Raw genomic sequence first — 23,726 nt, 5'->3', positions numbered from 1 at the left:
TGAGATCGTTCTTGCAAATGTGATATTCATTATAGTAAATATTAGAATCTACTCTGTCAATTATATTGCTAGTAATTAATGACAGCAAAAATTGTTTAATAATCCTTGTGTTTTTGCAGACACAGTTCTGACTCTGATTACTGGTTGCTGTACGTATCTATCCACATCAAGGCTGTTGGGAGAGACTCGTGAAGATTCAAGACAGCTCTTAGAGGATTTGCAGTTTAAAAGTGAAATAATTGTGAAATAAGTGTGTGAATGATTAAACTGTGTTTTATTGAAGTTGTTGTGTGATTTTAAAGGAATAATAAATGTCAAATACAGTGAGTGAATAATAAAAATCTCATTTTCCACATGTTTAAGCTGTCCTATACCCATAATTTTTCGCCACTTACTTATTGGTAGACACTTGTTGGAGAGCGACATGCCACCCCCCCCCCCCCTTTCTCCACAATCTTGGTGTGACACTGACCTGTAACATATCCCGAAGTCTACAATATGCATTTTGAGGTTGTTGATATGAAAGTGGGAAGTACAGATCTTCCAGTTAAATCAGGAATAGCTTAACTGCATTACTTGAAAGTAACACAGGAAAAGCTTGCTTATGTAGGTGGTAGTAGTGTCGGCAAAAAGTTCTTGTGTGTGAAGTTGCCATGTAGAACACCAGGTTTAAAACTTTTCTCCCTAGTCTTGAACTGTGTCGGAACAAAAGTGAGGCATTCATATGACTCAATAATACTGTTTTCATTTCACTACATTTCTGAGTTCTGCTGTGTAAACATTGCAAAGTCCTGTAGGCATGTGGAGTATTAACCAAAACTGTCATATTGGAAGCAGAATCAATCACATTTGTTACGTTACTTGATATTTTCAGGAGAAAAGGGCAATGTTGCTTCTTATTAATATAATACATTCAAAGTCACAGCAGTATTTGACCAACCATAACTGATGCTGAATGTGCATGTCGTCATATAATATGAAAGGCTTATTTCAATAGTGGTACAAGTCCATTACCTCCACTTTTCTGTCTATAATGCTTCTGAAATTAGTGATCCAAACAAATATAAATAAAGGTTCATCTCTAGCAAGGAGCCATATGCTTGAATATTTCTGGTATCTCAACTGCAGATTTTTCAGCGCTCATTTAACTTTACGACTCTGTATCTCAAAATGAACAAAAATGGACTTGTACCACTATTGAAATAAGCCCTTCATATGCACACACAGCACATCGATCTCGTGAGGCACAAGGCTCTCATAACGAAGTACGTACGTCGGTCAACAGATGACACTAGGAAAAGTATGTTAACTGCGCTTTTTAGTTGCTACTTGCGACTCTTAGTTGCGATTTGTCACGGAAATCGCAGTTGGACTCAATAGTGTATCGCAAAGATGGGCGTAGTACGAACTTTGACCCACAGATGGCACTGTTAACCGCGCTTTCTAGTTGCTACTTGCGACTCTTAGTTGCGACTTGTCACGGAAATCGCAGTTAGACTCGATACCGTATCGCAGAGATGGACGTAGTACGAACTGTTAACTGAGCTTTTTAGATGCTACTTGCGACTCTTAGTTGCGACTTGTCACAGAAATCGCAGTTGGACTACATAGCGTACCGCAGAGATGGACGTAGTACGAACTTTGGCCAACAGATGGCACTGTTAACCGCGCTTTTTAGATGCTACTTGCGACTCTTAGTTGCGACTTGTCACTGAAATCGCAGAAAGCAGTGCTAAATTCGACCAATAGATGGCTCACGTCTTTGAATGTGAAATACTTATTGCGACTGCTAACTGTAATTCAAATCGCAGTTAGATTCTGTAAAGTTGCTACTGTGATATCTGTGACTTCTCAGTCACTGTGATTTCTAACAGATACTCGATTTCCTGCCCACCACTAGTTTGAAGTACCAGTTCATTGAAATTGAGTGGTTAGTTCACGCTTCACTAGTTCACTGGAGTATGTTCCTTGACTGGAGTGAAGCGTTCATTTGAACGACTCATTCTCGAGCTCCCCATCACTATTTGACAACAGTTGTATTAATTTTTATGTAGGAAGCACGCGGAAATTTTTTTTGTGGTTAATACAGAGTTTTTTCTTAGAATACTAAAATATACCGTATGACTTAAAGCTAGAACGTGAACTCTACTACATATAAGTAGAGAAACAAGATTTTAATTTTGAAAAAGTGTAAAATTAATGTGCACGAATCCTACTATACTGTAGACGAATTTATTTTAGAAACTGTAGTGGTATGTGTTTTATGAGAGGGAGATGTTTATTTTTGTAGGGAGATGTAATTTTTTTCACTACTAGCATAAGTGCTGACAAAGAGTAATTAAAGCCCTATTATTTGATACCGGTAATCTGTAAGAGTCCAGTATGTAGTCATGAATTCAAACAAATCGTCGAAGACGTAGAATGTTACTGCATTCGTTCTCCTGTAAGCTACTGGTAAGTAACTGATTTTGTATGAAATAACTAACACGTAGCAGTGGTGATTAAAATACTCTTCAAAGTTTTGTAATTCTGAGTCTGTTATGTTATTTGAACGAATAATTGTGTTACCTGAAGCCCGTAGTACCACTCCGCCAACTTAAGACTCTTTTATCTTTCAGTCTGACCTAGGCCTCGGGCCTACAGATTAGTATATCAGAAATAATGTTTTGTATTCATAATTGTTGACTACAATTGACTTGTCACCTTTCATTGTAGACACAGCCAACATCCATTAATGGTAGGTTCAGTTGACCTCAGAGGGTCAAAAAACAGTGTTATCTGAACCCTATGATTTGGAGTTGTAGCAGGAGCTGAAATCTATGATTTTCTCAGCAAAGATGATGATTTACTACAATAAAGGGCAGACAAAGAGTTCCAATAAAAATTTTAGAGAGCTGGGAAGAACTAAGAGAGGCAACTGTCTGAATGTATTGCAGGGCAACATGTGATTATTGACAAAACAGAAAGTTGCAGGAAAGATAACAAAAATTGGGTTGTCACAACGACTTTTTTTTTTTTAGGTCAATCATGTAATTCTGAATAAGTCACCTTTTATTCATGGGAGCAGCTCCTATAACTGGCTCAGTTGTCCTGATTAATGTAAGTCATATTGCCTTGAAATAACTTGTCAGATTATGTGGGTGCAAGAAATAAATGAAAAAAGGCATTGTATCATGGTAATAGAAAGAAGGGAAGTAAAATGTGTAAGCAGTATACTGAATGACAAATAGATTTTGAGACAAAGTAATGGGCAAAAGGTTTGTGCTAGATCCAGGAAACAATTCTTTGGATACGTTATAGGTCTTACAGTCTAGAGTAAGATGAAGCTGGAGACTCAAAAAGTGTTCAAGTGACAAGCTGTTGCAAGAGCCAATATTCAATCTCTGGTTGCTCTAGAAGCCATTTGTTTGTTTTCTGACATTGTTGCTCATGGAAATAAGGAATTGTGCCATTGCTAGTAATCCATATCAAATTTTAATTTCACTTATAATGTGCATATGAAAATGCACGATGGACAGGATTTCATGTTAAACATTAATTTCTCTTTAACCAGATGAGGTGCCCAACAGGTTAAGACACCGGACTAACATTAAGGAATATAGGCTAAGGCAATTTGCATGTATCATATGGGACAAGTCAGCATGTATTTTTTGTTATATTGTTCAATTTTATTTATTTCATGACAGTTTTTTTCAATATTACAAGAAGATAATAGACATTACATTGTACTTTCACTTGTTCATACTTGAAGGAAACACACAATAATCAGGCCTAAGTGATCAGTTATTAGGCTAAGAAATTTGTTAACATTGATTACTTTTTTCAAAAAAATCATTTATTGTGTAAAAGTTTTTATCCAAAAGAAATTTTTTAATTTATATGTGAAAACTCTTGGTATTTCTGTTCCCCCCCCCCCCACCCCATCTGGTAGGTTGTTATACACCCATATCACAACATGTAGGACCCGTTTTTGGTAACAAGTTGTTCTGGACTGAAATGTATGTAGGCTAGGTCTGACTGCTGTCTTGTTTTATTGCTTTAAAAAAAAAAAAAAAAAAAAAAAAAAAAGACCGTCTTTGCATATTATGTAGGTTTTAACAAATGATATAATGCTATAAATGTAAACAGATGATAATGTTATAATGCAAAGTTTCTTGAAATGTTGTCTGTATGTGCCATTATATCTCAGATTGCATATTATACTCATTGCCTTTTTTTTCCATTTTAAAGGTATCTCTGGTGCTATGGTTTCTATGAAAAATAAGTGACAAGTTTCTTCCTTATCCTTCCCCAATCTAAGCTTGCGCTATTCCATCTGTAGTGACCAAGTCAGGGAAAGGTAGAGGCCTTTCATGTGTTATACAAATGAAAGCGTACACTTCCATTTTCAGATTAACTTTTGGAGTGGTGACAAGTTCAATTTCAGTTCACTAATGTGACTTGCTAGAGTCTTTTCTACTATTTTGTTGCTTGGCACAACCCATCTCATAGACTGTTCCACTCAGCAAATTGACTTGATTGCTGCTTTATTACTAAAAATTAAAATTAAACAACTTTGCTCACTTTTAGCATACCTCAGAACTTAGTACATCACTAAGACTTACCCACTTTTAGTAATTTGAGTAATGTTTTTTTTCCCTTTTTCAGGACCTTTTTTATTAAAATGGAGAACCAGTTATGGACAAAAGTATTTCATGCTGTTACTGGAAGAAACAAAAATGAATTAAAAGAAATTTTTAGTAACTGTAAAGTGACTGACAAGATGTGTACTGATGTAAAATCTGGAGATACAGCCTTTCACTTGATCTGCAAATTGGGAGACTTGGAGATTCTAAGGTGATGTAACAAATACCTGAATTTTATGTTGTAATTCTGTTTCTAAATGGTGTAATAATGGTTTATTTAATTATTTTTTTTTTATATTATAGATTCTTAGTAGAGGTGTGTGTAGACTCACTAGAGAATCTGGAGGCCATGAATTTTGACCGAAGAACATGTTTACATGAGGCAGTAACAGCTTGCAATGTCAGTGTGGTGAAATATCTTCTGGAAAAAGGTACATTTATGAAAAAATGTAATAATAGAGAAATTATAATAGTTGTAATAAAATGTATTTCACCTCACAGTTTATATTTCATGGTATTGCTGGTTTCATTTTCACTAGCATCATCTGTTAGTCATATTCCTCGTCAGTCAGTCAACATTACTGTTGATTTTTGTTATGTTCCATGACAACCAGTAATTCCAAGAAAAATAGATTGTGAGGGACAGAATAAACAATTGTTATATACCCTTACTGCTAGTCAGTGTTTAATAATATAACTTTAATAACTATATTGTAATACAAAAATAATAAGGGGTTGCAGAACTGAGACTAGCAATAAACTAAACGTCAAAATTGAGGATTGCCTAGTAAATGGAGTGAGGGAATTGGGTTACAATAAAATCAAAATAAGCATGATGGACGAAGTAAGGAGGGCATAAGAATCATACAAACACAGGCAAAGGGAAAAAATTCATTACCAGGAGAAGTCTATCAGTATCAACATAGGCCTTAATTTGAAGAAGACATATCTGGAGCACAACATTGTATGGAAGTGAATTATAGACTTTGGGAAAACTGGAAAAGAAGAGAAATGAAACATTTTTGATGTGGTGTTACAGTATGATGCCGAAAATTAAGTGGAATAATAGCATAAGAAATGAGGACGTTCCCTCCAAGATTGGCAAGGAAAGGAATATGTGCAGAACACTTACTAGAAGGAGGGATAGGATGATAGAACGTGTGTTAAGGCATCAGGAAATAACCTCAATGCTGTCCGCAGCTCGTGGTCGTGCGGTAGCGTTCTCGCTTCCCACGCCCGGGTTCGATTCCCGGCGGGGTCAGGGATTTTCTCTGCCTCGTGATGACTGGGCATTGTGTGATGTCCTTAGGTTAGTTAGGTTTAAGTAGTTCTAAGTTCTAGGGGACTGATGACCATAGATGTTAAGTCCCATAGTGCTCAGAGCCATTTGAACCATTTGAATAACCTCAATGCTACTGGCAGGATTCATAGAGGGCAAAAATATTATTATTATTATTATTATTATTATTGTATATCTTATGTTTTGAAGTGCTGACAAGCTTGTAGTCAGAGTCTTTCTTGCCTATACCCGTTGTTGGCCTCTGAAAGTGTTGGTGCGAGGTTATGAAATGTTTTATGAGACTTTGCAATCCGTCCGTTGTGTCGCTATCTCTTGGGTGATAGCAAGGACAACTGAGACTGGAAATATCATAATTATTTTCTCCTATTTTGGGAATTGGGTACAATAGCCTTTTCCGTAATTAAACAGCAACATTTTTTATGATTGATGATCTGACCATGCAACATTAGCCAATATGGTCCTTCGCAGCACCGATGAAAGCGAGAGGAAACTGTAGGAATTATATTCCATGAAGACATGCAGCTCTACTACCTCCTTTAGGCCTCTTGGGTAAACTATTGTGAAGGTGAAATAGTTCCACCATTCAGATCTCCACAAGGGACCATAATATACTATTTATAACAGAAGAAGTTGCAGAAAGGAAGGAGATTAAAGGGATGAGACCTGGGTAAGTTAGAACAACCAGAAATTGCTCAAAGTTAGTATTAGACAACTATGAACTGAAACTGTGGGAAAAAATCAAATAGAAGATGAATGGATAGCCTTGGGAGATGAAGTACTGATGGGCTCAGAGGATAAAATAGAGAAAACATAATGCCCACAAGAAATGTGGTGTTACTGGGATATTAAACTCTGTTGAGGAAAGGGAAAAAAATATAAAAAATGCAGAAAATGATACAGACCAAAGAGAATACAACTGCCCAAAATGAGAGTGTGGAAAGTGTCAAAGTAGGAATGCATAGAGAAAAAAATGCAAAGCTGTGAAATGATGCATGGCATGATGCCAATTACAGAAAAGTTAAAGAAACCTTTGCAGAAGAGAGAAGCAGCTGTATGAACATAGAGCTCAGATGAGAGGTCATTACTAAGCATGAGAGAGAAGGCTGAAAGTTGAAAGAAATATATAGAAGGGCCATATAAAGGTAAGAAACTTGAAGACAATGTAAGGGCAAGGGAAGAAAAAGCTGAATGCATGATGTGCTGCTGCGAGAAGTAGTTGTCCAAACACTAAAAGATACAAGTGGAAAAAAGGCACCTGGAGTAGACGATATTTCGTCAGAAGATTTAAGATCTATGGGAGAAACAATCATGACAGAAATGTTACATTTACTATGTAGACTATGTTAACGGATGAAGTACTCCCAGAGGAATTTAAAAATACCAATAACAAAGAAGGCAGGTGCTAAGAGGTATGAATACTACCGAACCATCTGTTTTGTCTTAGAAATTAGTCAGAAGAAAGAGAAACCTAAATTTGGAGATTTAGAGAAAGCTTTTGACACTATTGACTGGAATACACTTTTTGAAATTTGGACATAATCTAGGATAAAATGCAGGAAGCAATAGACTATCTACAACATGTACAAAAACCAGACTGCAGTTGTAAGTATCAAAAGACATAAAGGTAGGCAGCTGCTAAGAAGGGAGTGAGATAGGGTTATACCCTATCACCCATGTTGTGCAATTTTGGCAAAGGCAACTGAAGGAAAATTTGAAAAGGAACTAAAGGTTAGCGAGAAGAAGTAAATCATTATGGTTTTCCATTTACGTTATAAATCTATATGAGATGGAAAAGTCATGGAAGATCATTTGAAGAGAATGGGCAGTGCCTTGAAAAGAGGTCATAAGGTGAATGCCAATGAAAACAAAACAACAATGTAGTTAAATTATGTTATGTGATACTGGGGGAACTAGGTTAGGAAACAAGGCATTAAAAATAGTACAGGAGTTTTCTTAGGAAGCAAAGCTTTGATAGAAAAGAAAGATTGGTCAAGATTAAATATAAATTTAAGTGTTACGAAGTCTTCTCTAAAAGTAGTTGTTGGAAGTGAACTGTGAAGTGGAACTGTAATGCGAACATTAAGCAGTACAAATAAGAAGTGAATAAAATTTGAAATGTTGTGTTACAGAGAAATTCTGAATATTAGATAAATAGATTGGGTATCTAATGAAACGCTGAATCAAACGGGGGAGGAAAAAGCCAACTTGACCCAAAAAAATAAGGCCTCAGTTGACATGGCACATTCTGAGATATCAGAGAGTAGTTCATTTGACAATGCAAGAGGAGAGAGAGAGAGAGAGAGAGAGAGAGAGAGAGAGTGTGTGAGTGTGTGTGTGTGTGTGTGTGTGTGTGTGTGTGAGTGTGTGTGTGTGTGTGTGAGTGTGTGTGTGTGTTGGGGGGGGGGGGAATTGTAGATGAAAAGATATGTGTAGAGGAAGGGGAGGTGGGGGGCAAAAATTTTAGAGGAAGACCAGAGCTTGAATGCAGTAAAACAGATTTAAACGTATGTAGGTTACAGTGTGACTGTAGGGACCTGGATAAACTGACTAAACCAGAGGTTGTAGAGAGTTTCAGGGAGAGCATAAGGGAACAATTGACAGGAATGGGGGAAAGAAATACAGTAGAAGAAGAATGGGTAGCTTTGAGGGATGAAGTAGTGAAGGCAGCAGAGGATCAAGTAGGTAAAAAGACGAGGGCTAGTAGAAATCCTTGGGTAACAGAAGAAATATTGAATTTAATTGATGAAAGGAGAAAATATAAAAATGCAGTAAATGAAGGAGGCAAAAAGGAATACAAACGTCTCAAAAATGAGATCGACAGGAAGTGCAAAATGGCTAAGCAGGCATGGCTAGAGGACAAATGTAAGGCTGTAGAGGCTTATCTCACTAGGGGTAAGATAGATACTGCCTACAGGAAAATTAAAGAGACCTTTGGAGATGAGAGAACCACTTGTATGAACATCAAGAGCTCAGATGAAAACTCAGTTCTAAGCAAAGAAGGGAAAGCAGAAAGGTGGAAGGAGTATATAGAGGGTCTATACAAGGGCGATGTACTTCAGGACAATATTATGGAAATGGAAGAGGATGTAGATGAAGATGAAATGGGAGATACGATACTGCGTGAAGAGTTTGACAGAGCACTGAAAGACCTGAGTCGAAACAAGGCCCCTGGAGTAGACAACGTTCCATTAGAACTACTGATGGCCTTGGGAGAGCCAGTCCTGACAAAACTCTACCATCTGGTGAGCAAGATGTATGAAACAGGCGAAATACCCTCAGACTTCAAGAAGAATATAATAATTCCAATCCCAAAGAAAGCAGGTGTTGACAGATGTGAGAATTACCGAACAATCAGTTTAATAAGCCACAGCTGCAAAATACTAACACGAATTCTTTACAGACGAATGGAAAAACTAGTAGAAGCCGACCTCGGGGAAGATCAGTTTGGATTCCATAGAAATACTGGAACACGTGAGGCAATACTGACCTTACGACTTATCTTAGAAGAAAGATTAAGGAAAGGCAAACCTACGTTTCTAGCATTTGTAGACTTAGAGAAAGCTTTTGACAATGTTGACTGGAATACTCTCTTTCAAATTCTAAAGGTGGCAGGGGTAAAATACAGGGAGCGAAAGGCTATTTACAATTTGTACAGAAACCAGATGGCAGTTATAAGAGTCGAGGGACATGAAAGGGAAGCAGTGGTTGGGAAGGGTGTAAGACAGGGTTGTAGCCTCTCCCCGATGTTATTCAATCTGTATATTGAGCAAGCAGTAAAGGAAACAAAAGAAAAATTCGGAGTAGTTATTAAAATCCATGGAGAAGAAATAAAAACTTTGAGGTTCGCCGATGACATTGTAATTCTGTCAGAGACAGCAAAGGACTTGGAAGAGCAGTTGAACGGAATGGACGGTGTCTTGAAGGGAGGATATAAGATGAACATCAACAAAAGCAAAACGAGGATAATGGAATGTAGTCAAATTAAGTCGGGTGATGTTGAGGGTATTAGATTAGGAAATGAGACACTTAAAGTAGTAAAGGAATTCTGCTATTTGGGGAGCAAAATAACTGATGATGGTCGAAGTAGAGAGGATATAAAATGTAGACTGGCAATGGCAAGGAAAGCGTTTCTGAAGAAGAGAAATTTGTTAAGATCGAGTATAGATTTAAGTGTCAGGAAGTCATTTCTGAAAGTATTTGTATGGAGTGTAGCCATGTATGGAAGTGAAACATGGACGGTAAATAGTTTGGACAAGAAGAGAATAGAAGCTTTCGAAATGTGGTGCTACAGAAGAATGCTGAAGATTAGATGGGTAGATCACATAACTAATGAGGAGGTATTGAATAGAATTGGGGAGAAGAGGAGTTTGTGGCACAACTTGACCAGAAGAAGGGATCGGTTGGTAGGACATGTTCTGAGGCATCAAGGGATCACCAATTTAGTATTGGAGGGCAGCGTGGAGAGTAAAAATCGTAGGGGGAGACCAAAAGATGAATACACTAAGCAGATTCAGAAGGATGTAGGTTGCAGTAGGTACTGGGAGATGAAGAAGCTTGCACAGGATAGAGTAGCATGGAGAGCTGCATCAAACCAGTCTCAGGACTGAAGACCACAACAACAACAGGTTACAGTAGTTAAAGAGTTGAGAAAACTATCCCATGCTTGAATATCGCGAAGAGTTGCTTCGAGCTATCCCTAATAATGAAGATTACAGTAACATAGATAAAATCCAAGAGACATGATTGAGAATTCTAGGTGTAAAGGAAGATAGTAAAAATGGAATAACGTGCAGTGCTTTAAATTTTTGCGGCCATTCTGTTCAGTGTGTAATGTGGTTTTCTGTGTAGTATCAACACAAAATTTCTTAGCTTTCGGATTTCTAATTTTTGTTAAAAGGTCTAAAAGTGGACTTAGGTCAATAGAATGCCTGTGATAGTGTTTAAAAACTTGTGGCCTGCTGGGGAGAACATAAGAGGATCGAGGAAAATTAAGATCAGAAAAATCAGAGCAAGAGAATATCTAGGAGTGTATGAAGTGGTGTAGTATGAATAATGATTGTTGTCCCATCTAATTTCTTTCGAATCCCACGAATTTGTTGGAGATAGATTCAATTTGTAGAAAATTAAAATTTTGTAGAAAATTTAAATGAAATTTTGTACATTTAGCTCCATGATTATGGTAATCTAACGTGAATAAGGTAGGCATTATTAACTTTAAATGCGAACATTTCAGGTTAGGCTTTACCCATGAACATTATTCATATCGAATGAAACAATAAGTATACTGTTACCGGTCGCTGTTTATTTATACCCACGGTGTGTTTTGAAAGTTTAAACCTCCGTCATCAGGTGTATTTACATGTGCTGCTATGACACACACACACACACACACACACACACACACACACTCACACTCACACACACTCACACACACTCACACACTCTCTCTCTCTCTCTCTCTCTCTCTCTCTCTCTCTCTCTCTCTCTCTCTCTGTGTGTGTGTGTGTGTGTGTGTGTGTGTGTGTGTGTGTGTGTGTGTGTGTGTGTGGGTGTGGGTGTGGGTGTGGGTGTGTGTGTGTGGGGGGGGGGGGGTATGGGAAAGTTTTTATTATAACTTAAATGGATATATAAAAGTGACAGTAAACAAGTAAAATAGAATACCTCCAGTGGTCAAAGGGTCCTTTCTGTATCATAACACTTGACATGTAAACTGTCTTATTTTGCAAACAAAGACTGGTTCTGGAAACTACTAGGTGCAAAGAACATATAGCAAATCAGAAACATTATCTCAAAGTACAAAGAATATATATCATAACAACTTTATTATTTTGGAATAAGTTTTAAAGGATTGTGGAGATATTTGTTTGAGTTGCTGAATACATACGTTGGAATAAATATTTCAGGAGGTATACAAATCCGTTTCTGTCAAGTTTATATAGGTTGAATTTCATACTTGTCTAAATAATCAGCTGATCTGGTGCAGACTTTAAGTACAATACAATAATTATGTTGCCAACAGTGGTAAAATTATACATAAATAGCAGTGCTTTCTTGGGTTCAGAGTTAGGGGTGAAAGGATGGAGGCAGAGAGAGGGGGAAAGAGAGAATGGTGGTGTTGGTGGGGGGGGGGGGAGATGAGGTGGGGATCAGATACAGGGTGAAAGGAGTGATTGGAGGAGAGCAACCTTTTCAGAGCAGGGGGTTCTTAAGATTATATCTGTTACATGTGATGACTAAGTCAAGGTTGGAGTAATATGTTGGGTAATGCTTTAAAATATGCAGATAGATATATAGTTCGTAGTGTTAGTTGATGTACGTGGCCTCGGTTACAGATATACCATCATACCAATAGCTTCTACCCCCCATCCTCCCCCCCCCCCCCCTCCTTTCCCATCAGCTTGAAACTATATGTATGAGGTCTGTTCAGAAAATTCCAGAACTTTGTCCACAAAATTTTTCTGTGCTTACATTTTACTTATTGTGCATTGTCTCCTTCAAAATAACTCTCCTCCATGATTGCTACATCGCTCCCAACAGTGTTTCCACCTCCAGAAGCAGTCTTGGTACACCTCTTGCTGGATTACTAGAAGGGCCATCTGCGAATTTTCTTTTATCTCATCTGTTGCTGCAAATCTTCATCCTTTCAACAGGGTTTTCAACTTAAGAAATAAAAAAAAAGTCCTGTGATTCTCTTAAGGAACATATTGTTTTCATTTGCGTGATCCAAAAGCTCTTCACAGATAGTGAGGCAAAGGTCTTGTCTTGAATCGTGAGTCCTGGGACAAACTTCGCAGCATCTTGATGCATTCCTGGATGTTGTGTTAGGATTTCATGGCATGATCCAACTGAAGTGTTACATTCTTCTGCAATCTGTCGGACAGTCAGTCTTCAATTGGTATGCACAATTTCATTTATGCTCCTGACAGTCATGGTAGGCGTCGAAGGTCATCTCGAATGCGGGTGAACCATGTGAAGTGTTTAGTGTATCCTTAGACACCAGGAAGGCATCTGGCCCGTGCAGTACCCCCTTAAGATTATATGTTGACTATGCTACAAATATAGCACCATTCTTATCCATCATCTGTCAGAGATCATTGGAACAGCGCAAAGTTCCACAGGACTGGAAGAAGGCCCAGGTCATAGCAATCTACAAAAAGGATAGAAAATCGTATGCACATAATTACTGGCCAATTTCACTGACATCGATTTGTTGTAGAATCATGGAACATATTATGTGTTCAGACATAATGACCTTTGTAGATTCTGAGAAGCTCATCTGCAGAAACCAGCACGGTTTTAGGAAACAGCAGTCATGTGAGACACAGTTGGACCTATTTGTGCATGATATACAACAGGCTCTGGATACCGGCTCCCAGGTTGATGCCATATTTCTTGACTTTCGAACGGCGTTCGACTCAGTTCTACACTGTCGCTTGCTCCAAAAAGTGTGCACTTATGGTCTACGCAATGACATATGTGGTTGGATAGAAAGTTTTCTAACAGAAAGAGAGCAGTATGTCTTCCTGAATGGGGTGACTGCAACAGAAACAAGCGTAACTTCAGGTGTGCCCCAGGGCAGCTTTTTATGATTTACATCAATGATCTGATTGATGGTATTGACAGTGGCATTAGACTGTTTGCCGATGATGCTGTAGTCTACAGGAAAGTAGTATCACATGAAAGTTGTGAACAAATCAATGAGGATTTGCAGAAAATAAATGTGTGGTGTAACAGGGTGTCTACGACCTGGGAGATCTGGGAAAAACCCGGGAATTTTTTCATCCGGGGAAAACCCGGGAATTTTTTTGAATTCCAGGAATTTTTCATTGTTTTTGTTCTCAGTTAAATTTTTGTAGTTTTGACTGGTAAGAACCAATACTCTAACAAAGGATATTACTGTATCCTGATTCTGCAGAATAATACTGCAGCCATAAAACGTGAACGAGAGAAAAAACTAAAATAAAACTTAAATTGCAAAAGAAATGCGTCATATACAGCAACAAAACACTGTGCTCATACAAGTGTCTGCCGACAGCAAAATGTGTCAAAGGCTTTAGGAAGACTATGCAATGCTTCGTAACAACAAATTGCCTCCGATGAGCATGACGTCACAACTGTTAACATTAGATTTGTTATAGCAGTTACGAGTGGGATCATGCGCATGCGCAGTTGAGTAGTATCTTCTTCCGCTTCTGCCTACAGAAACGTGGCTGTTGGCTGTGTAAGCATCTTCTTGGTGTATCCAAGAAAATGAAATTTTGACAGAAAATTTTCGGCCAGATCTCTATACTAGCAAGGGCCAGTTGTACAGTCTCCGGCTAGCAGCCGGTCTAGCAGCAGGTCTATTCTGGAAGTAGCGTGGAAAACGCATTGTACGAACACGTAACACTGTCTAACCGAAGAATAATTGCGGGATAACTAAACTGGTGATTCTGGCAGAGTTAGTGAAGTTAACCGGTGAATAACCTTTGACATTGGCAGGAATAGATACAGAATTAGTGATAACAACATTGTTTGTTAGAACGAGGAAGGAGAAGAAATGGGGACATCACACAAATCATGGAAGAATAAGACGATTCCAAATTTCTATACAAATTTCGCACTACTACTTTTCGATCTCATGCTTGAGAAACCGGAGCGTATGAATGAAGTGTAAAACTATTTCCTAACGTAAAGGTTTTTGCTTGTAGTAGTCCTAATAGGCATTTGATATTGGTACTTCGTGAATTATATTCTGCCGTGTTATAAAAATGACAATTTCTGCCAAAACAGTCTCGATTCTTTGGCATGTGTTAAAATTGCTGCAGTATTATAAAGGCCTATTTTGTTTTATCTCGCAGACAGTGACAAAATATAGGTAATCAGGTCGAGAAACCACACCAGTCTTGGGCTTGTTTGTGCTTACAGCTTTTTCAGTATTAGACGACGACATTTCGATTTTTCAAGTAGGAAAACGTTTGACGAACTTTGAGGTAACAGATCCTTTCGCAGAAAGGAAAGCATGCCATGTAAGGCTGTAGCAAGATTAGAGAGAAAAAAATTCTAGGAGCTAAGGATTGAAGAAATGAGTACTGTCTTTCTTGTCTCTTCTCTTTACTGGCTTTATGTATCCTATACTTAATTTTATGTCACACAAAGCAGCAAGTTGTTAGCTAATAGGGAATAAAGAGTGCAAATTTTCTGAAGAGCTTTTAAAAAGAAAAAAGAGGGGCAGGATGTCAAACCGGCCGTCTGGAAGCAGGAGATGCACCATAGGACATTTTAATTTTCGTTGTCCTGAATATAGTTAGATGGCATCCAGTACAAAATATGCACGTTTCAATTCCACAGACCGGAAAACAGTGACGTGCGATAGAAGAATGCTGTGTGAAGAGGTGTGGCACTGCACTTTGGCACACTTAAGATCAGATAACATATCTTACAATTCCTTGGACACGTATGTTGTATGTATCAGTCTTCAGAAAGATGTGCGCTACAAAATGAACGTATTTTTGAAAATTCGAATTTTTAAACTTTTGACATCCTATCTCAAACGCTCGAGGGACGCCACTATCTACTATTGCCCTGGTTCGGAAATATTGTAGATACGGGTCTGATGCGCAGAGCAGTCTGAGTTATAATAGGGAAGTGGGTAGTCTCCATGTGACCCATGTTTACATTTAGTGATTTTGCTGTTTCCTCTTTGTCTACTGCACTTATGTCAAATGAAAACAAAATTGATTTATTTGGCCGGGAGCTATCATGTGAATTAAAATACATTCACATAATTATGGAAGGCTAAAATACATTATTAGTTTCAGATTTTACTTTATTTCCACCTTTCTGACAGTCAAGCATTAATTGCCATGCAGAACAATGAAGTTATTTTTATCAGTTTGCTGAAGAAATTTTCTTTTATTTATCTTTTCCGCTGAGGCCGTCAATATATTTGAAACAAAGGGTTTAATTTCAAACTATTGGCTAGTTTCAACTGTTCGGTGCATTTAAAGTGTGCGTTTTCATCTTCTAGCACGTATGGCATTATGCCATAACAAAGAACCAGACATGAGATGACAAAGTACTGGTACCCAAGGAAATTTACATCCTGAATCCACATTGAAAAGCTTAATATCAGGTCAATGCATACTTCACTGGGAATCTGGGACTCGTTTAAAAATCAGCTCTTTGATGACGAGCCACTTAGAAGAATTTATAGCCCAGAAGATTATGTAGTCATTCAAAAAAATTTACTGGCATATTTGTGTGATATATCTTAAAATGTAATACGTGCATAAAAGACCAATATTATATGTCAAAGCTTTTTCTTGTAGTAACATTATATATATTAATTTAAACCATTAACTTTTCCTGTTTGTGTGTTCGCGCTACTGAACAGTGATGTTGCTTTTGGCTGACTACACCACGTGTCCGAAGCTCTGAATATCCGCTGTCATTGGCTGGCAAGATCACATGACATGTGCTATGACTGGCTTACAAATGCACATCGCAATCTATTTCAGTGCTTCGGAAAGTAACATGCAGTGTTTGATGGAATTCGAATTTATACTTTCGTAATATGAAAATATGCAACGTACATGTTACTGCACATCAAACATCTTTCCAAAAGGTGTTTCGTTTTCTAAAGCACTGGGAAATTCTACGCTCATAACCATTCAAAGGATTGATAAGTTGTACAGTTCAGAGAGAGAAAATACTGTCAATTACCAGGGAAAAACTGTTTCCACCCAGGAGAAAGTGTATTTTTAACCGGGAAATCCAGGAGAAATCTGGGAATTTTTTTTCCTTGTCCATGTATACACCCTGTGTAATGACTGGCAATTATCTCTCAGTAAGTGTAACCTACTGTGTATAACAAGGCAAAAATCCCCATTAATGTAAGAGTACAAAATAAATGCCTAGCCTTTGGAAGCAGTAACATCTGTCAAGTATCTGGGTGTGACTATTCGAAATGTCCTCAAATGGAATGATCAGATTTCACATTAAACGGGCAATGTGAACTCTAGATTGCGGTTTATTGGTAGAATCCTAAAGCGATGCAGTCTTTCAACAAAGGATATTGCTTACAATACGTTAGTTCGCCCAGTCTTAGAGTACTGTCTGTATGGGACCCTTACCAGTTGGGTCTCATTCAAGAGATTGAGGAGGCCCAAAGAAGAGCAGCAAGATTCATGATTGGTACATTTAGCCATCACAAGAGCATTACAAATGTCATAGAAAGTTTGAAGTGGGATACACTTACAGATAGACGACGCACTAAACGGAAGAGGCTGTTCACTAAATTCCAAAATCCGATCTTCACTGACGATGTAGAGCATATATTATTACCACGAACTTTCAAATCATGCAATGAGTACCATTCAAAGATAAGAGAAATTAGAGCTCGTACTGAGGCATTCAGACAGTCGTTTTTCCCTCATGTGATTTACGAGTGCAACAAAAGGTGTGGGGAAATATGACTTTGGCACGAATAGTGCCCTCCACCACACACCGCTTGGTGGCTAGCAAAGTATATATGTAGATGTAGATGAATGATTTGTAACACCGAGTACAGCTTAAGAGCCACTGTAGGCTTCCTGCATCATTTGGTGTCTCTGTAAAGGTTTTCTTGAGTTCCGCACAAAATTTAATGCAAATGTGTTGCTCCTCTAACACTGCCATCTCGAAATTTGCAAACTGTGCAGCACAATGTTCTACATAATACAGCCCTGAACAATAACTAACAGACATACAGCAATGGAATTTCTGGCAGTTACAATTTAAATGCAGGTGTGTGGAGGGACGCCAACCACATTTCGCTCCAACACATCATTGGCGCAAAATTACGAATGTTCCAGAATTTTTTGAACAGACCTCATACATCAACTAACAGCTTAAATTGTGTATCTCTCTGCATATGTTAAAGCATTAACCAATGCATTGCTCCAGTCCTTGCTTAGTCATTACATGTAACAGATATAACTTTAAGAACCCCCTGCTCTGAAAAGTTTGCTCTCCTGCAATCAATCCTTTCACCCTGCCTGTGAATACCTCTCCCCCTCTCTACCTCCCCACCTCTCCACCTCTCCCTCTCTACACCTCTCCCCCTCTCCCTCTCCCCCCTCTCCCTCTGCCTCCATCCTTTCATCCCTATCCCCTTGAAAATTGTTACTTATGTGTGATTTTAACACTGCAATATGTCACTTGATTATTTAAACTAGTATGAAATTCAACCTATATAAACTTGACAGAAAAGGATTTGTAAACCCCTTGAAATATTTATTCCTATGCATGTATTCAGCAATTAGAACAAAGATGTCCACAATACTTTAGAGCTTGCACCAAAATAATAATGTTGTGATTCATATTCTTTTTACTTTGAGATAATGTTTCTGTTTCGCTCTATGTTCTTTGCACCTAGTTCTTTCCAGGCACAATCTTTGTTTACAAACTATGACAATTTACATGTGATGTGCTACATTAGAGAAAGGAGCCTGCGGTCACTGGAGGTATTCTATTTTATTTTCAACTTTAGATATACGAGGTGTCATTGGAAAGTTTTAAGAATGGGCTTGTAATTGTACAATGGTGGTACGTTCATGCTACTGTGATGCATCTCCTTCAAAATAGTCCCCTTCTGACTGAACACAGCCGGCCAGGGTGGCTGAGCAGTCCTAGGCACTACAGTATGGAACTGCACGACTGCTGCGGTTGCAGGTTCGAATCCTGCCTCGGGCATGGATGTGTGTGGTGTCCTTAGGTTAGTTAGGTTTAATTAGTTCTAAGTTCTAGGGGACTGATGACCTCACATGTTAAGTCCCATAGTGCTCAGAGCCATTTTTTTGACTGAACACACCAACTCCAACGGTGTTTCCACTTTTGCAAACATTTCTGGAATTTTTTCGCCTGAAGTGTGTTAAGGATGCTCTCTGTATTTGCCTGGATGTCTTCAATCGAGTCATATCGCTTCCCTTTCAGTGAAAATTTTAGTTTAGCAAACATGTAGAAGTCCGCAGGGGCCAAATCGGAGGAATATGGTGGTTGTGGAAGTACAGGAATTTTGAATTTGGTCAAAAATTCAATGTTGGAGAAGGCACAATGAGCCGGAGCACTCTCATGTTGTAGCAATAATGCAGGCCTTCTTTTCCACACATTTTCGCACAAACGCTCAAGGAGACATTTGTAGTATTCCTGGTTAATTGTCTGTCCTCCAGGGGTAAATTCATGATGCACAATACCAGTAGAATTGGAAAAAAAAAATCACCAACATTGTCTTCACCTTCGACCGACTTTGCCATGTTTTTTTCTGTCGCGGTGAACCTGGAGACTTCCACTGCGAAGACTGCACTTTGGTTTGAAGATCATATCTATATACCCATGATTCGTCACCTGTAATTACCCTATTTAACAAATCTGGGTCATTTTTAGTCTGATTAATCAGTTCTTGGCACACTTAAAGTCGTATCGCCTCTGGTCAGTTGATAACACTTTTGGAATGAATTTTGCGGACACTCGATGCATGTTCAAATCTTCAGTTAAAATTGACAGAACTGCATAGAAACTTAAATTAAGTTCATCAGCGAAGTCTATGATCAAAGTGCACTAAGTCGCGAACTTTGACATTTTCATTCGTTTTTGAGGTGGAAGGACAGCCGGACTGTGGTTCATCTTCAAATGATTCGCAGCCATTTTTAAATCTGTAGAACCAGACAAAAACATTTGACTGACTCATACAATTATCTCCTAAAGCTGTTTTTAGTAGTTCGTACATCTCAGAGGCTAATTTCTCAGTTTTAAAACAAAATTACACACAAACTCAACTCGTTGCTCCATTTTTATGCCCATTTTCACGCAGACAGAATCCGGCAACAAGCCCTAACAGACCCGCACTCAACCAGCTGCCACAACGAACTGAATAAAGGAAACAGTTTCCTGTCAGAGGGTGTTCAAGGACAAGGCAATGACTCACTCCCCATCTTCGGTGTACTGCCCACCAATCCAGTAAGCAGTAGCAGATCCATTCTTAAAACTTTCCAATCACACCTCGTATGTTAAGTTTTTAGTCAAAAACCTCCCCAGAACCATGTTATGAAATAGCGTTTGATCATTTCATCACTAGCGTGCCGCAAATAATTAGTTTCTTCACACACAGCTGGCACATCTCGCAATGCTTGACAAAAAAGTCTAGTAACATGTAGATATTTGGCCGTGCATGTACGTAAGCAATCGGTTCCTGTTATTGCCCACTGCGCATATTGACATCACAAGCGTAAATCGTAAACACATAGGCAACTGTGGCCTGAGTGGCTGCGTCATTGTAATACACTGAGCGACAACAGGAGGCGAGTAACCTGTGCACATGTTATTGCAACTCTGTTAACTGTTAGGATGGAAAGGAGATTTACTATAGCTGAACTATGCAATATGCATTGAATGAATGTATGGCGAGGCAAAAGGTGTTGCGAGGGCAGCTGTACGAATTTATCGAGAACGCTTCCCACGACGACGACTTCCTGCACGAAAGACATTTGCTGCTGTGCACCAGAGGTTTGTGTCATTGTAATTCTCTACTTGTATGCAATTATTATGCATTTACATCTTAATAAAGTACATTAGTTATCTGCACCTTTGTAGCACCTTTGTAAATTTTCGTCCGTATGCGAAACATATCTTCTGTTCTGATATGCTTTCCGTTTTTGTTACATCATGACAGAATACAACTGACAAGTACGTATTTAATTTCCTTAGATTGAGAGATACTGTCTCTTTACTGCCCCGCGCAGAAGGCAGAGGCCCACAACGCGCCGATCATACATTGGAAGCTGAGGAAAGAATTCTGGACTGCATCCAGGAGGATCCTTCTCAGAGTACTAGAAGCATCGCCCGCCACGTGGGTGTATCGCACACTGTCGTTCATCGCACTTTGCAAGAAGAGCGTCTGCGGCCTTACCACATTCAACACGTACAAGCATTGGAAGAACAAGACGTGGTTTTTGTTACACAGTACGCAGCATGATTTTGTCAACAAAATACTCGTCACAGATGAAGCGTGTTTCACTGGCGACGGAATAACTAATTTCCATAACATGCACACGTGGAGTGTACACAATCCTCACCACATAGTGGCAACATATTTTCAGCAACGATTTTCTGTAAATGTGTGGGCGGATATGCTCGATAATTACATTATTGGGCCCTATGTTTTACCTGCACGTTTGACTGGTAACTATTACTGAATGTTTCTAGAGGAAACATTGTTACCAACATTGTTAGAAGACATTCCGTTAGGCATACGTCATAACATGTGGTTCCTCCACGATGGTGCTCCACCCCACATTGGTCACAGAGTACGCAGATTTTTGGATAGTCGATTTCCAGGATGATGGATCGGGCGTTCGGGTCCACATCGATGGCCAGCATGCAGCTCTGATTTAAATCCACTGGATTTTTACTTTTGGGGCCATATGAAGGAACTTGTTTATGCTGAGCCAGTAAATAAATTGGACGAATTGACTCAGAAGATTTTTAGATGCTGCCAATACCATAAAGGCCAATGTGCATGTGTGTGAACAAGTGCGACGAAACTGGGTTCGCCGTAATGAAGCATGTGTAGAAGCAAATGGTGGTCATTTCGAACATTTATTGTAGTATTGGTGTAAGAGGAAACGAAGTAATGGGTTTTCTTTTCGTTACGATGTTGTTGTACAGAAGGAAAATAATGTGGATTTAGTATTTGTTATGGCATTGCCGTTATAAGGTGAAACAGTTGATTATAATTAATGCACAACTATCTACTTGGTGATTGATTGAATTTGTACTAATGGAAATACATTGTTTGATATTAGCTTGTCATTATTACTACGACCTTCGTTGTCGACTTGTTGAGAGACAGACTGGTTGTATTCAATTCACGTAAAGTGAATTACACATTCTTGACAACCCAAAAACCGTTTACATTCCTTTTTTCGGTACCACCTGATTATCACACCATGTCGTTGTACACGTCTAATGATTTCAATCCTCTTGTCAGCTCGTTGCCTTTCTCTGGCCGCCCCATCATTCTAGGCAATAAGCTCGGTACGCTGTGTACTGTCGGTTGACTACGTAAACAGAAATACTATCTATCCTACGAACTTTAGGTTTTAATAATACAAAAATAAAGTACATGATACAAGAAAATTTCATTAGACTTTTTTGTCAAGCACACCTAGATGTACCATCTGTATAATTTTGGCACCTTATACTGTTTACACCCCGTGTGTGTGTGTGTGTGTGTGTGTGTGTGTGTGTGTGTGTGTGTGTGTGTGTGTGTGTATATATCTAAAAACAAAGATGATGTGACTTACCGAACGAAAGCGCTGGCAGGTCAATAGACACACAAACACACACACAAAATTCAAGCTTTCGCAACAAACTGTTGCCTCATCAGGAAAGAGGGGAAGGAGAGGGAAAGACGAAAGGATGTGGGTTTTAAGGGAGAGGGTAAGGAGTCATTCCAATCCCGGGAGCGGAAAGACTTACCTTAGGGGGAAAAAAGGACAGGTATACACTCGCACACACGCACATATCCATCCACACATATACAGACACAAGCAGACATATTTGAATGTCTGCTTGTGTCTGTATATGTGTGGATGGATATGTGCGTGTGTGCGAGTGTATACCTGTCCTTTTTTCCCCCTAAGGTAAGTCTTTCCGCTCCCGGGATTGGAATGACTCCTTACCCTCTCCCTTAAAACCCACATCCTTTCGTCTTTCCCTCTCCTTCCCCTCTTTCCTGATGAGGCAACAGTTTGTTGTGAAAGCTTGAATTTTGTGTGTGTGTTTGTGTTTGTTTGTGTGTCTATCGACCTGCCAGCACTTTCGTTCGGTAAGTCACATCATCTTTGTTTTTAGATACATTTTTCCCACGTGGAATGTTTCCCTCTATATATATATATATATATATATATATATATATATATATATATATATATATATATATATATATATATATATATACTGTAACAGATCATTAATGACAGTGTTATGAAAAGGATAGATTTCTATTTACCATTTTGAAGATGTTGAGTTGCAGACAGACACAACAAAAAGACTGCTAAACAAGTAAGCTTTCAGCCAAAAGTCTTCTTCTGAATTAGACAATACACACAGAAGGTGGCATTTTGGCCAAAAGCTTACTTGTTTAGCAGTGTTTTTGTTGTGTCTGTCTGTGACTCAACATCTCCACTAAACGGTGAGTAGCAATCTATCCTTTTCACACTATTGTCATTATTCTATCCTCGATTTTCCATTGTTTGATTTGGAATGGATCAGTTATTCATATATGCAATATTAAATTACACACATGCATACTTTATTGTAAAACAAAATCAAAGTCAGCTCATTTGTTGATGCCCACATGTGACAAGCTATATTACATCCCATTTTTATGACTGCTTAAAAGTTTATTAAAGTTTAGTGAAGTCCAGTAGAGTAATGAAGAGTAAGGAGTAAGTAAAAATCGTTAAGTTTGATCCCCACTCTTTTATTGCAACAGTTATGTATTAAACTTGCAAAAGTATGTTGCAACATGAAACAAAAGTCAATAAGCTTGCAATAAAATAAAGTAATTGTTCTCAGCCACAAGAAAATTAAAGAACTTGCGCAATTGACTCACTGTGCATGCAGGCTGAATACACTCCATTTCCCATATAGTAATATAGGTGTGGTGGTGTTGATGGATAGTTGTACAAACTACCATAATTTTTAGTTCACTTGGCTTAATAAGTATACCAGACCATAAGTGCTGAAGTGTAAGTTATCCTAGCAACACACCCTCGGAC

The 23,726-nt window shown here is 38.5% G+C and overlaps 1 protein-coding gene across 2 annotated transcripts in view; it reads left to right on the top strand.

The window, feature by feature from the left end:
• The first annotated feature begins 1,788 nt into the window (after positions 1–1,788).
• The window catches only part of LOC126248606 (ankyrin repeat domain-containing protein 16-like), a 106,786-nt gene continuing 84,848 nt past the window's right edge, over positions 1,789–23,726 (top strand). Inside the window, exons 1-3 of one of the 2 annotated variants that reach the window (XM_049949745.1) lie at positions 1,789–2,454; positions 4,648–4,836; positions 4,929–5,056. In XM_049949745.1, the coding sequence (XP_049805702.1) occupies positions 4,664–4,836; positions 4,929–5,056 (301 nt within the window). In that variant the 5' untranslated portion in view covers positions 1,789–2,454; positions 4,648–4,663. The remainder of the gene's footprint in view (positions 2,455–4,647; positions 4,837–4,928; positions 5,057–23,726) is intronic. The other variant, XM_049949744.1, reaches the window with a different exon arrangement.

The sequence above is a fragment of the Schistocerca nitens genome, chromosome 3 (assembly GCF_023898315.1).
Source record: "Schistocerca nitens isolate TAMUIC-IGC-003100 chromosome 3, iqSchNite1.1, whole genome shotgun sequence".
In the NCBI taxonomy this organism is placed as follows: domain Eukaryota; kingdom Metazoa; phylum Arthropoda; class Insecta; order Orthoptera; family Acrididae; genus Schistocerca; species Schistocerca nitens.
Note: the sequence above shows the minus strand (reverse complement) of the source record. Positions and strands in the feature narration are given on the sequence as shown.